This window comes from Amphiprion ocellaris, chromosome 13 (assembly GCF_022539595.1).
Source record: "Amphiprion ocellaris isolate individual 3 ecotype Okinawa chromosome 13, ASM2253959v1, whole genome shotgun sequence".
Classification (NCBI taxonomy): Eukaryota; Metazoa; Chordata; class Actinopteri; family Pomacentridae; genus Amphiprion; species Amphiprion ocellaris.
Window position 1 is genome coordinate 29,515,178 of NC_072778.1, and position 13,254 is coordinate 29,528,431.

Here is a 13,254-nt window from a genome sequence, read left to right on the forward strand (position 1 = left end):
GCATTAATTATGTCATTTTGATTCTGATGTCTGAGGTGTAAAACTGAACAAACTCACAAACATCGCTGACGTCAATGCATCGCATTCACGAAAGGAAACAGCTGACTCACAGCTCACACAGACACCGAAAGAGCAGGAAAGGTCATGTACATGCATGACGCACACGTAAAGTCATGCACAGAACGGAAATTCACACTAATGTATACACACTCTACACAAGCACATTTACATATCAGTGGGTGCATTCAGATTTAGCCCGCATTTCCTTCCTAACTCTGAATGTACAAAGCACACACACATTGTCTCATTTAGATGACACAAAAGGTTGACAGATACACAATGATTCACGATTTACAGATGCACATTGCAGAGATTTCCGACTGTAATGCACTCACACACCATGCTCAACTTAAACACATTTTTATAGTGAAAACATTGTTACAGTAACTAACAAAGAAGTGAGGAAGTTTGTAAGAAATGTTCAAGCTTTTAATAAATAGGCATAAAATTTACAAATATTTCAGTATTAATATTCTTCAGTTTGAATAAATGTATAAAAAGACACTTTAAATGTTGCAAAGGAGGAGAATATGAAAGAAAAAGAGGGAAAAAGTGATGAAAAGACAGAATGTGAGGGACAGACAGTAAGTGAATGGTTTGTCGACTCTCCCCTTTATTATCTGTTTAATGTCAGAGCTTCACTCACTTTTCATTAATGGCACACTGCCGTAATTAGAATAAGATTATGATATTATATGACTTTAATGAGAAAGAGTATCTGGCTATTTGCTTTCCATCAGAACCCAACCTTCAGAGTGACCAAACCAAAAATAAAAAAGTCAAATAAAGTTGCTTTTGCCAGTCATACATCGGTCTTATTGTAAGTAGGGCACAATATACAAGTCTAATTGTATCAGCATTAAACATAAATGTCCGACACTTCTCTGTGTTTTCTCTGCTCAGACATTTCAAAATCCCACAAAAGGTCAGATTGATTTCATTTATAGAATATACTATCTGATTACGCGAACTGGCCAGAAAGACCAAATGGACAGAGTTTATTGTTGCCTTTTAAGAAGAGGAAATGCTGACAGTTTGGCTGGTCTTAACTGAAATGTCTGCTGGTTCAAATGATTCAGTAAAGTTTTGAGGTTGTTGTACTTCAGCTGATTATTTCCACTATGTTGTTACTATTTTTATGTTTCTATTCCACGTCATTTCAAAAGGTAGCAGCTGTAGACACTTTGCAAAATAAGATCCACCTATAAACATTACCATTTAAAAGTTTGGGGTCACTTAGAAATGTCCTAATTTTTGAAAGAAAAGCTTTTTTTTTTTTTTTCAATTAAGAAAATTAAAATTTAATCAATCAGAAACCCAGTCTAGACATTGTTAATGTGGTAAATGACTATTCTAGCTGGAAACGGCTGATTTTTAATGGAATATCTCCATAGGGATACAGAGGAACATTTCCAGCAACCATCACTCCTGTGTTCTAATGCTACATTGTGTTAGCTAATGGTGTTGAAAGGCTCATTGATGATTAGAAAACCCTTGTGCAGTTATGTTAGCACATGGATAAAAGTGGGAGTTTTCATGGAAAACATGAAATTGTCTGGGTGACCCCAAACTTTTGAACGATGGTGTATATCATATATCTTGTTGTGTCACGTCACGTCACGTCATATATGAGACACCATTATATCCATTTATACACCAATCAGCCATAACATTAAAACCACCTGCTGGCTATTGTATATGTCTCCGGTGGAATACCAAATCATATTTTCTAGCCTGGGTAAATGTCTTGAGCTCTTGGTCGTGCTCCTCAAGCTGTTCCTCAACAGTTTCTGTTGTATGTCAGGGTCTTAGTCTGCAACAGTGTTTCGTTGGTGGACTCAAGGGTTCCCAAGAGAACATTTTATTTAACAAGATCCTCAGTGTTTTTCACTTGACCTGACAGTGGTTTCAATCTTATGTCTGAACAGTGTGAACATTAATGCACCAGTAACCGTGACCTCATTAAACATATGCATGAGTTATACTCAAATTATACACTCATATGCACTTATTATGCAATTTTAAGTGCATTCATGTTCACTCTACAGTAAATCTTCAATTATCATAGGCACTCAATAGTAAATAAGATCAGTTTTAACCTGTAAGACACAATGCAATAAAAATAGTAATGCAATAGTAAGTCAGCTGCACAGTAAGTAACAATAACTTCCATTTGATTTAAGCAGACTGAAATTGTTTGAATATAAAAAGCTGCTGACTACATTGAATATTTTTCGTTTTCCATACATATAAAAATCACACTAGTTTTGCACATAGAAGTAAATTGTTGACAATAGAGAATAAACAGTAGAAAGGTAAATGGTCTAATTATGAGCTTTTGGGAGCTCTAAACAGCATGTCAACGTGAGCAATCAGCAAATTGGACTTACTCAAGTCCTTACATTTTGGGTGAATCCAATACTAAGTCCAAGCCAAGACTTTTTTTTATTTTTTTATTTTTTACCTAAATGTTGTTTAACTGGTATCTGACACACAAAAATAACAGCTCCAGTCTATTTATTACAACACAACTTATTTTTCACAGGCTACTTGATCAAAACACTGAAGATCCAACACTATTAGGCTGATAAAATTCAATTATTCTGTGTGTGAGACTGCTGTGGTATGAACTGATGCTACTTTTTGCCTCATAAATATTTTTTGGCAGAGTCCAGACTGCAGAGAGCAACAAACCCAACAACAGCCAGGTTTTATTTTGGCTTGAAATGAAATTACCTTTAATTAGTGACAGCTGATTGGAGTGGACACCAGTGATGTTTGTTGGTTCAAACAGTGATGAAGTGAGAAGCTGCTTCCTGAATGTTCTGTCCACCGATCGTGTTTGGTGATAAAGAGAAAGAATTTTAAAAAGACAGATATGGTTAGTAAAGTGATTTAGAACATTTTGCTCAACCTGTATGTGAGAACAGATTCAACCACCCATGTGACCAAATACATTCTCTGTTTCACACACTGTAATTCTGTCATTCTCACTCTTATAAACTCTGAAATGCTTCATCTAGTAGTGAGATGGAGAATAAAGTTCAGTAAAATAAGAATCTGGTTTTGATCAGCTTTATTTCAGCCAATTTGAATCCATTTAAATATACAAAGATTGACCCAGATATGGGGCTGCACAGTGGCTTGGTGGTTAGCACTTTCACCTTGCAGCTAGAAGATCTCTGGTTCATGTCCCTGCCTGATCTTTCTGCATGGAGTTTGCATGTTCTCCCTGTGCAGGTATATAGAACTTTTTTTTTTTTTTTTTTTTTTTTTTTTTTTTACAGTAAAACAGATCTTAACTGTAGTGGCTCTTTTTTTTAATGAAGATGTTTGCAGGATTGCTTATGCACATGTAAAAGTCTATGGCCAATACATTCGTCTCCATTTTTTATCCTGTTCCACTGACTGACAGAAACACCAGCAAAACACAGACTGATGAACAAGCAAACATTCTGAAACAATGCAAACTTTTTTTACCTCCAAAATCATCAGCTTTGCAAATATTTTATGAGGTAGGGAATTAATTCAGCACATTTGTTATACCTCAGAGCTTTATTTTTGTGAGAAGCACCGAATGTTAAAAAAAAAACTTGATATTTAGAAGGAAACTCCACAGGGTGCTTTTCACCCACTCTTGATTTTTACAGTTTTTGTTTTCTTTCTCTGTTTTTTTAATGTGAACCAGACCTGACCCCAGTTTTTCCTTCTCTGGCATACTAATCAACAAATACAGAGCCACAGCACTAACATCTCTCCAGCCTGAGTGCACAGCTTTCTGTGACAGCTCTAATGAGTTCATACTTTATACAAAATGTCTCTCAAATGAAAGATTTGCAAACTCTCTGTCTGTGACAAAATAAAATGTCCAACGTGTCAGAGGTCAGATGAAGCAGAAAGCATTTCTCTGGACGGAAAGCATCAAAAGGTCAGAATGAAATGATCCCTAAAAGGCTGAGGTCGTTCCATTTGCAGCACAAAACATAATAGGTCGGGCAGCAGGAATAATTAACATCATGCTGAGAAAATGGCAGCATAATTGTGAATATTGTTTTAAATGTTAGCAGATGTCCTCTGGTGTTAAAGTTTCTTTGGTCATGACTCTTTGCTGTCTTGAGATTTCCAAATGAAATAAAAGGTCGCATTTGGTTTGACACATTTGTTCCACCTGTGGAGATAAAGACAGCAATGAGACGGTGTTTGTTTTAATCAGATAATTCAGATAGTGTCAAAGTTTTTCTTTTAAATCACAGAAAAGTTTCTCAAATGGCTTTCAGTGGTCTGAGCTTTCTGCTGCTCACATTGGCTCACATCTGATGATGTGCGTTCACCCACACTCAGAGGTACCTTTAAGTTTACCAAAATGCCAAATTTACATTGACAGTAATGATTGCAGAAGGAGATAAGCACTAAAACAAACTTTGAGGTCTGTCTAGTGATTATTGCTGATCCAGTGTGCTGGTCTGCAATGAACTCCATAACTGGAAAGGGTCAAATCTTATTTGAAACCCAAAGTGCAGCTGAAGCAGCAAAGCGCCGAGACAGCCGCAGTGTGATTCTCTGTAATCATAGATGGTTTGTTGGAGGCTGCAGCAACATGTGGCTGTGAAAGTGAATGTAAAATACAGAGGAATACTTCAGCAATGGGTGTCTTCTGGCTGCAATCACCAACATAAAGGTTTTATCTTTGTTTAAGGTTTTAGATCTTAATCCTTGAGATCCAAAATGTCCCTGTGCATGCTGTAGAAGTTTGTAATGGCTCAAGAATTGACTAGTTTGCAAGCCAGCATTGTTGCTACGATTACAGTTTGGTATGTACCAGTCCTGTAATATTCCTGGAATTGGAATGGACCCGTAATTGGCTCTTAGTCTGTCTGTTTCCATTGTGGTGTAGGAATTCTATCCAAAGCGATGTACATGTAGGAGTAGATACAACATAAGGAAGGATCTAGTCAGGAGAAAACAGCTTGGATAAGTGCCATAAAACAGCATCTGATAGCTTTGACTACAGCGTTCACTACGAATGCACCAAAACAGCAACAAATAAGAGTTAGTGGAGATATATACTGTTCTATGAGCATGCAGGATATAGAACAATGGAGGTTGTTGATGTTAGAGAGAAGACTGCTACTCAATAAGGTCATTGAGAGCAGAAAATTACAATTGTTGTCCTTTCTGAGTTCAACCAATTAGTGTTGTAAATAAGTCCGTAAGAAAGAAATCCTAAAATGTTATAGAATTAATAGAATAATTCTATTAATAAAATAGCAGATCCAACTTTTGAATGTAATATGAAGCAATATGTGCCTATTGTGATACAGAGAACTACTCAGTCTGTTTGTATCAGTTTTTTTTTCTAGCCCACGATTCTGTTTTAATCAATCTCATTTCCAGCAGATTCTGTTTTCAGTTTTGTTAAATCAAATGTCTGCTATTTGCCCAGAACCAAACAATGATTTCACTTTATTTTCCATTCTCCAAAGCCGAAAATGAAGCACTCAGCAGACCCAGGAGTTCTACTTTTTTAGGCATTTTCAATCTCCCTTTCTATCTTTGCACATCTCCATTTCAGCATCAACTCAAACATCACACAATCATAAAACATTAGAATGGACTGCAAAATTGCCCTGTTGTTGTTGTGCTGCATGCCAAACGTTTGTCTCAATCAAGCTTTGCATAATATTCATGATTCCTCAGATGGAGGAGAAACACAAAGTCAAAAAGTACTTTTGGTTCCTGAAATCAGCCGCTGTGAGTGAGCGAATCACTTCTTCCTTTCACTAACTTATTGGCACTTTTCCTGCACACATAGAGACACAGACACAAACACACTTTCCACATCAAAGCGTCCTGTTTTTTCCAACACAAGCAATCATTATGAAAAGTTCAGCGATCTCAAAACTGTGTCTCTGTGAAGCTGAGAGCTAAAAACAAGCAGCAACCCCATTATTATCATCTATTTGCTGCACACCTATTGATATTCAGATTTTAATTCAGGTTAACACGGACCCCAAACACTAGCATACACAATTTCCCCTTCATCCACAGAAAGCTGGCTTTTGTTAAATAATGGCATATGGTGCTGACACTTCCAACACTGTGACAGATTCCTTGTCATTTTATTGCCAGTAGGACAATGTCTAGCCACAAGACAGATAGAAAAATTGTCCAAATGGTAAAATATAATGTTGTTTACAATGATTATAATAATATTATATCAGAAAAGAAGACAATTTGTCTCACAAACGTATTGCAGACATTGGCAAATGATTTTTCAGGTGTCTCTGTTGATAAAGACACGGATGCATGTAGGACAGACGCACTGCACCACCACTTAATCACTATGACACAACTCCTACTGTGCCTCCTTCTCACTTTGACGCAGCCAAGTTCACGATGAGTCACCAAAATACCAGTCAGCTGCAGACAATACACCTGTGTGAACCCAGCAATGGTCACACTGGCTTTGCAATATGTTCTATCATGAGCTGAACATCAACATAGTAAACCTAAACTAAACTAACTCCTTTTCCTTGGGGAGCAAAATGATGACGAATTAGTGCCAAAGCAGGAAAGGAGGAGGTAAAGAGTGGGAATAAAGGACAGAACGGGACAATAGTAGGTCGAGGTGAAGGGTTGTCTCATTAATCTTAAAAGGGCACAGCAGAACCTTCAGAATGCAAATGAAACTATCAGTCTTGTCAGAGAAACAGATAAAAGTTGGAATGATAGAGGGATTGACAGGGTTATTAGGGGGAAAAGGCTGGAGTTAATAAGTTTAAAGAAGAAGACAAGAAAAGGAAAGAAAAACCAAATCCTTGTAGAGTTTGCCTGTCACATTGAAAAAGTAACAGAAAATGCATTTATTCCAACGGGAAACTAAAGTTTCAGTAAAAGCCGCAGTTATTAAACAGTTTAAGGTGTGGAAGAATCATTTCCTCCTGACATGAACATGCAGCTTTGTTGTCGATGTTCTGATTGTTAATGTCTGATAGATACAGAAAACATGATTACAAGTGAACCAATATTTGAAGAGCAAACATTGAGGGAACAGTGACTCCTTTTTGTCAGATCATGCACAAATTTATCACAGCACATAAACCAGCAGCCTGGCTAATATTGTGTAGGTCTGTCTCTTATCACCATAACAGCCCTGACCTGGGTCATGGACATGTGAACCCAGAAGGTGTCCTGTGGTGTTTGAATGCTGCCGTTTGGTAGTAGATCATTTGGTATGAGTGAGTTGTGGGGGTCTCCATGAATCAGACAGGACATTCAGGATGCTTATTAGATTACATCTGGGAAGCTGAATCGTAACACTTTGGACTCTGCGTCATGCTCCTTGAGATGTTCCAGAGTAGTTTTGGTGGAGTGATGTAGTCCTGCTGACAAGGGGCCGTCTATGTTGGAGAATCAATGGAACAGTGTTTAGAGAGGTGCCACTTATTAAAGTTACATCCTCATGGATGTTAGAACCCAAGGCTGCCCAGCAGAACATGGTTTGTGGCTGATGAATGAAGAGTGCTTCTCCCTCCAACTTCAAAAATTTGCATTTTCATATTTAACAGTTGCAACCTTTATGTTGCTGCTTGGGCACATCTCCCCCCACTAAACTTTTGAGAATAAAATAATTGCTAAGATGGTCATGTAGCAAAGACCAAATGTAACAATTTACCATTTACATTTCAGTTTTCGTTACAAAATTTCATGACAACATGAGATATTTCAAAGCAGTGGGCTGACAGACAGACCAACATTATTTGACTAGCACCACACCTTTAGCCTGGCTAGCATGAGCATGGATCACTTGTGGGCTGTTTTAGTCCATCCTTTTCTTAAAAATAATCTCTTCAATGTTGCTCTTTGACAGTGTTCACTCACCAGGTAATGCACAGATGTTGTACTTCATGTACCTAAAATACCAGCCACCTTCACATTCTGCTCCCATGTGTTACATAATTATCAGAACACACCACATGTATAATTATTAGCCCTGTCCGTATTGCGACCTTATCATTATTTCTATGCACATTTTCCATCTCTAAATGATGTAAGCTTGAATGCTTAGTGGATTTAATAATTGTCAGGGCTAACATGTCATATGCATCCAAGTTCTCCACTGCTTAACTAAACAAGAGAAACCGAAAAATTTACCAAATAATTTGAGATTTACAGTGAGAAAACCAAAAAAACTGACAATCTCAGTGGATATTTTGGTGACTGAAGGCCAAAAATGTTATTTTGTGTAACTTATTTCTTATCCTCTATTATAAAAACTGAGAATAAACAATTGAGTTGGAAAAAATCTTGTGTTATATTTAGTCTCCCAACAGTTTTACACTCTAATAGTTGACAAAACTCACTTTTTCCGTATTAAAAGTTCAAGTTTGAGGTTTAGTAGCATTATAGATTGTGTTTCTTTCATAATAGAATAAATTCTGAGTACTGTTTGCCTAATAATTGTGCATGCAAGCTTTGAACCTAGAAATAAACCTCTGACACAGAACAAATTGCATGTGTTATAGGTCAGAGACAAATGTGAATACTGAAAGACATCAGAGGATTGTTAGACACCAGGAGGTGGAAAGTGAAAAGGTGCTGGACAGCAGAGAACTCCAGTGTTCGGAGTCTAGTGAGGTGAAATTGAAAGGTGCATCAGGTGGAATCAGAGAGTGTTGCTGGTCATCAGAGTATAAAGTCAGCCAGTCAGTGGGTTTGTCTGCACAGTGACAAGAAGAAATCATTAGGTGAGACAAGTTGTACTTGGAGCTGCTTCTGTGGCATCTAGTGGATGTGACAGTTGATGAGGTCCAGTCTCTTTATATTTGGCTTTGCGATGCTGCGGGCCACTGATCAATTGATATGGCAACGGTCAGCTGTCCCTCCTGGCTACTCCTAACAAAATAGTGTACTGTGGAGCTCTGCAGACACACTGCATCTGAGGTTTTCAGGTATCCATGAACATGTTTTTCTAGAAAAGCACTCAGTGTTGCTTTTCAGGAATCTACTAAAGCCAATCATACATACACTGTCATTTGTTTGATGGTTACAGGAAATCTGCACAAATTGAGAAGTAAAATGATTTTTCTGTCGCTTCTTCTGTGTAAGAATTGTTGCGTTATATGCATGATGAAGCACCACACCATAGCATATTATTTTGAAACTAATAATCAACCTTCGTCTTGTCTTTTCCTCTTCAGCCCTCCAGACCACTCAGCCTCCAAAGGTCCTTTTCCCCCCAGAAAGGCAGGACACAGTGATAGAGATCACGCCTGGTAAGGAACAACTTCTCCTCTCTGTGTTTTTCTTACATTGAAGTGTTCAGAGGTCCTCAGTTTTACTGTAGATTTGTGTCTTCATCTGTGGTGCAAAGTGCTCACTGTTCTGCAGCTCCTTCATTGAACAGCATGTCCTGTTGGGACACTTCGGTTGTCACAACAGATGTGATCAGTGCCACTTCAGTGTGACCTTCAGGCATAAATGAACTTTTACTCTCAGGAAGTCCCCACAGTAGAAACCTGCACCATGAGTCATAGTTCAGTGTGCAACGATGCAGTGATTAAAGAATTTAAAAACATTTTTTTCTTTTATTTTGTGACACAAGTGTCAGCTGCAAGGTCCACCGTGTCTCTGTGCAACCACCTGATTTACATTTGTTTACTCACTGTCACAGAGAGAGGAAGTCACAGAGACTTTGGCTGTTTGTAGTGGAGATGGTTTTACTAAATGTGTGCTTCTGCTTGCTAATGTATCATCACTCGAACTTGTCGTCTTGCCAGACTTTCTTTATATTTTTGAAGCAGTTGTTACTGATTCTATGTAGGCAAAATCCCTTAATGCACACAGACAGTTCCAATTATTGGCAACTGATTTCCTGTCCATGACAATCCCAAAGGTGAAGCTCTTTTCTCTGCTCTCCTTTAACTGATTATTGATGATTGATGGCTTCACTGTACATGCTAACTCTCCATGTTCTCCTCTGTTTGTGGCAACTGGCCATTGGCTCTGAGCAAGATATTGTTCTGTTTTGAAAAATTAAATTTAGTGTTTGTCGGCAAGTACTTTGAACAGAAAATGTTAGATCTACACTAATGTTCAAAATTTTGGGGTCACCCAGACAATCACACTTTTTTTCATGTGCTAACATAACTACATAAGGGTTTTCTAATCATCACTTAGCCTTTCAACACCATTATCTAACACAATGTAGCATTAGAACACAGGAGTGATGGTTGCTGGAAATGTTCCTCTGTACCCCTATGGAGATATTCCATTAAAAATCAGCTGTTTCCAGCTAGAATAGTCATTTACCACATTAACAATGTCTAGACTGTAGTTCTAATTCATTTAATGTTATCTTGATTGAAGAAAAATGCTTTTCTTTCAAAAACAAGGACATTTCTAAGTGACCCAGAACTTTTGAACAGTAGTGTATATGAGGTTACATAAACATAAAGGTGGAGCGGACTGGCTTCAAGCTGACAATATTTCTTCAAAAATCCCACAGTCCACCTTTAATTGTGTGTTAATGCCAGAATGACAGCTAACACATAGGTTAGCGATGAAAATGTTTCTCTTCTGTCTGCCAGTTTCTCAATGGTGGTCCATGTTTGAGGTATTATGTGTTCTTGGCTCTTCCTCTTTTACGTTTCCCCTCCAGTATCCTTTGTGATCAAACTGCTCCTGCTTCTGATATATATCTACACACACTATATCAACCATTTTATGTGTGACTGTCATGCATAATGATATAATATATATATATATATATATATATATATATATATATATATATTATGTGATTGTATTATTCCAGTAAGGGTTACTAATCTGCCTCATACCACATATGTTTTTCAGGTGTCTGGGTTTGATATTAGATTACTCTTGCATTTATGAACATGTCTATTTTAGCTGGTGCAAATAAAGGCAAAGACTGTGTTTGAGGTCAATGAAAAGACAAATATTAACTGCAGGTCTGTAATGCAAGCTCCTGTCTCAGCTGCCCTATCCACTACCTTGACTTCCACATTTACGTTCCCTCCCTACATAAAGGGCACAGTACTTCCTGCACTGGCATTGAAGTTTGGCTTTTGCCATAAATCATGAGGTGTAGAAGTGTCCAGTATGAATCTAATAGCTCATGATACTGGACCAACAGATCAGACTGTGTAGACTAACTTTCTTTCCTATTGTCTTGTAATGGTTGTATATTATAAGCATTGATTGGAAAAGTGAAACCAACGTAGAAAAGCCTTAAACCTGCATTCTTTCTAACAGCCAGCAGGGGGAAAAGTCTTTGGTTGCAAAAAGAACTTCAATTGTAAAGAAGTCTATGATGAAATAAACCTACTTCTCACTTGATTTGTTACTTCGGTAAACATTTTTATAATGTGCTCATGGTTTTAATCACTCGTTTGAAGACTTTTTGAATGCAGCATGGTATTTATTATGTAAATTGTCAATTTTAGAGTAAAGTAGATGATAAAGCATGCCACCATGCATCGTGTTCGTGAGGTTTTCTGTCAAATCCTTCGTCCTCGGTATGTCCGAATTCAAGAGTCAATATTTCAAGACCAAGATGGATCATGGCCAATTGACAAACTCAAGGCTTCACAACAGTAGTCCACAAACCAGTCGTGACACTCCATCCATCTTTTCTATACAGTCTGTGATTGGAAAACCCCTTTTGGATCAGTTGTCACCTGATTAATGGTTCTGCCTGCCACTTCACTAAAATCACTATTGTTTCTTAGAGCTCAGGAAAGAGACACTTTACCAAACCCTGATGGGTCATTACTTCCATCTGTAGGACATCAGAGGTCAGGTTTGGCCACAGAAGAGCAGCCCTAGTGCTGGTGGGGGTTCAGTGTCTTGGGTCAGATAATTGAAAGATGGTGGATCAGTGAGTGCTGTGCAGGCCTCCTGTTCTCTGTCAGAACAACTCTAACCATTCCAGTCCTGCTGCGTTTTTGTTCCTTTATCTCCTCCAGTCAGAGATTAACAATGACTTATGAGCAGATATGTTCTCAATCCAATTTACTTTGTGCTCAAACATTTGCGGAGCCCACACAGGCCTCACTGCAGCGCTGCCTTATCTACTGATGAGACCTAGAAGACAGTCAAAACTATGACAGCTTCAAATTGAGTCTTTTCACTTTGATTCATCTTTACTGGATGCTTTCCAGATTGAGATTAAAGTTTGTTTGGATCGGCAAACTGCTGCACATCAGCCTCAGAAATGTCATGTCATTTTTAGCACTGTTGCCATTAAGGCAAGAGGAAATCAGACTTCTGTTATGTGAACAAAAACCTATAAGCTGCTCAGAGAGTGACTGGATGAAGAAATCTATGAAGGAGAAAAGAATTAACCATGAAAAAGACCTCATTAGGATTTTCTTGTGTACTAAACAGTGTGCGTTGTGTTCTTGGCCTACCTTTCTTGCCAGCTGCGTGTGTGTGTGTGTGTGTGTGTGTGTGTGTGTGTGTGTGTGTGTGTGTGTGTGTGTGTGTGTGTGTGTGTGTGTGTGTGTGTGTGTGTGTGTGTGTGTGTGTGAGAGTGTGTGTTTAAGTGCATAAGTGCGTGCATGCATGTGTGTGTCCTGCTGTTCAACGGTCTCTCCGACAGTGTCGGCGCTGTAGGCAGAGATGTGTTTGGATATGTGTGTGTGTGTGTGTTTGTGTGTTTGCATGTTTCCATTAACTCCAGATTGATGTAGTAACAAATAGGCCCTCAGGCCTCTGTACACTGATTGCAGCAGGGACACCTTTTAATGGGCACCGCAATCTCACCCCCAGCGCACACACAAACACACACTTACAGACCACACAGTAAGACACACACACATAGACACACACACTCATACAGCCACAGTGTGACCCCGCGGTGCATTTTTAATTATCATCTTGTTCTAACCTGGGGGAGATTTACATCAGCAACCACAGTTATGTTGTTCATTTTCTTCCTCCCTTCCTCTCTGCTCCACTCTTCCTCCTTTCACCTTTTCCTTCCTTTTCATGCTCTTTCTTTCTCTGTTAACTGTCTGTACTTTCTTTCCTCTTCAGTCCTCATTTGTTTTATTGAGGTTTTTCTTTTCTAATCCTTCCATAATGCTTTGGGTTATGAACACAATTCATTACACTCTGTTATTATACCAACGTGGTCTGCAGGCAATAAGCGCACAAAAAGAGCTCATA

At 38.4% G+C, this 13,254-nt stretch overlaps 1 protein-coding gene across 4 annotated transcripts in view; it reads left to right on the top strand.

The window, feature by feature from the left end:
• The window catches only part of il1rapl2 (interleukin 1 receptor accessory protein-like 2), a 512,569-nt gene that overhangs the window by 406,743 nt on the left and 92,572 nt on the right, over positions 1-13,254 (top strand). For all 4 annotated transcript variants that reach the window (XM_055016810.1, XM_055016809.1, XM_055016811.1 and 1 more), the window contains one exon: positions 9,261-9,335. In XM_055016810.1, the coding sequence (XP_054872785.1) occupies positions 9,261-9,335 (75 nt within the window). The remainder of the gene's footprint in view (positions 1-9,260; positions 9,336-13,254) is intronic.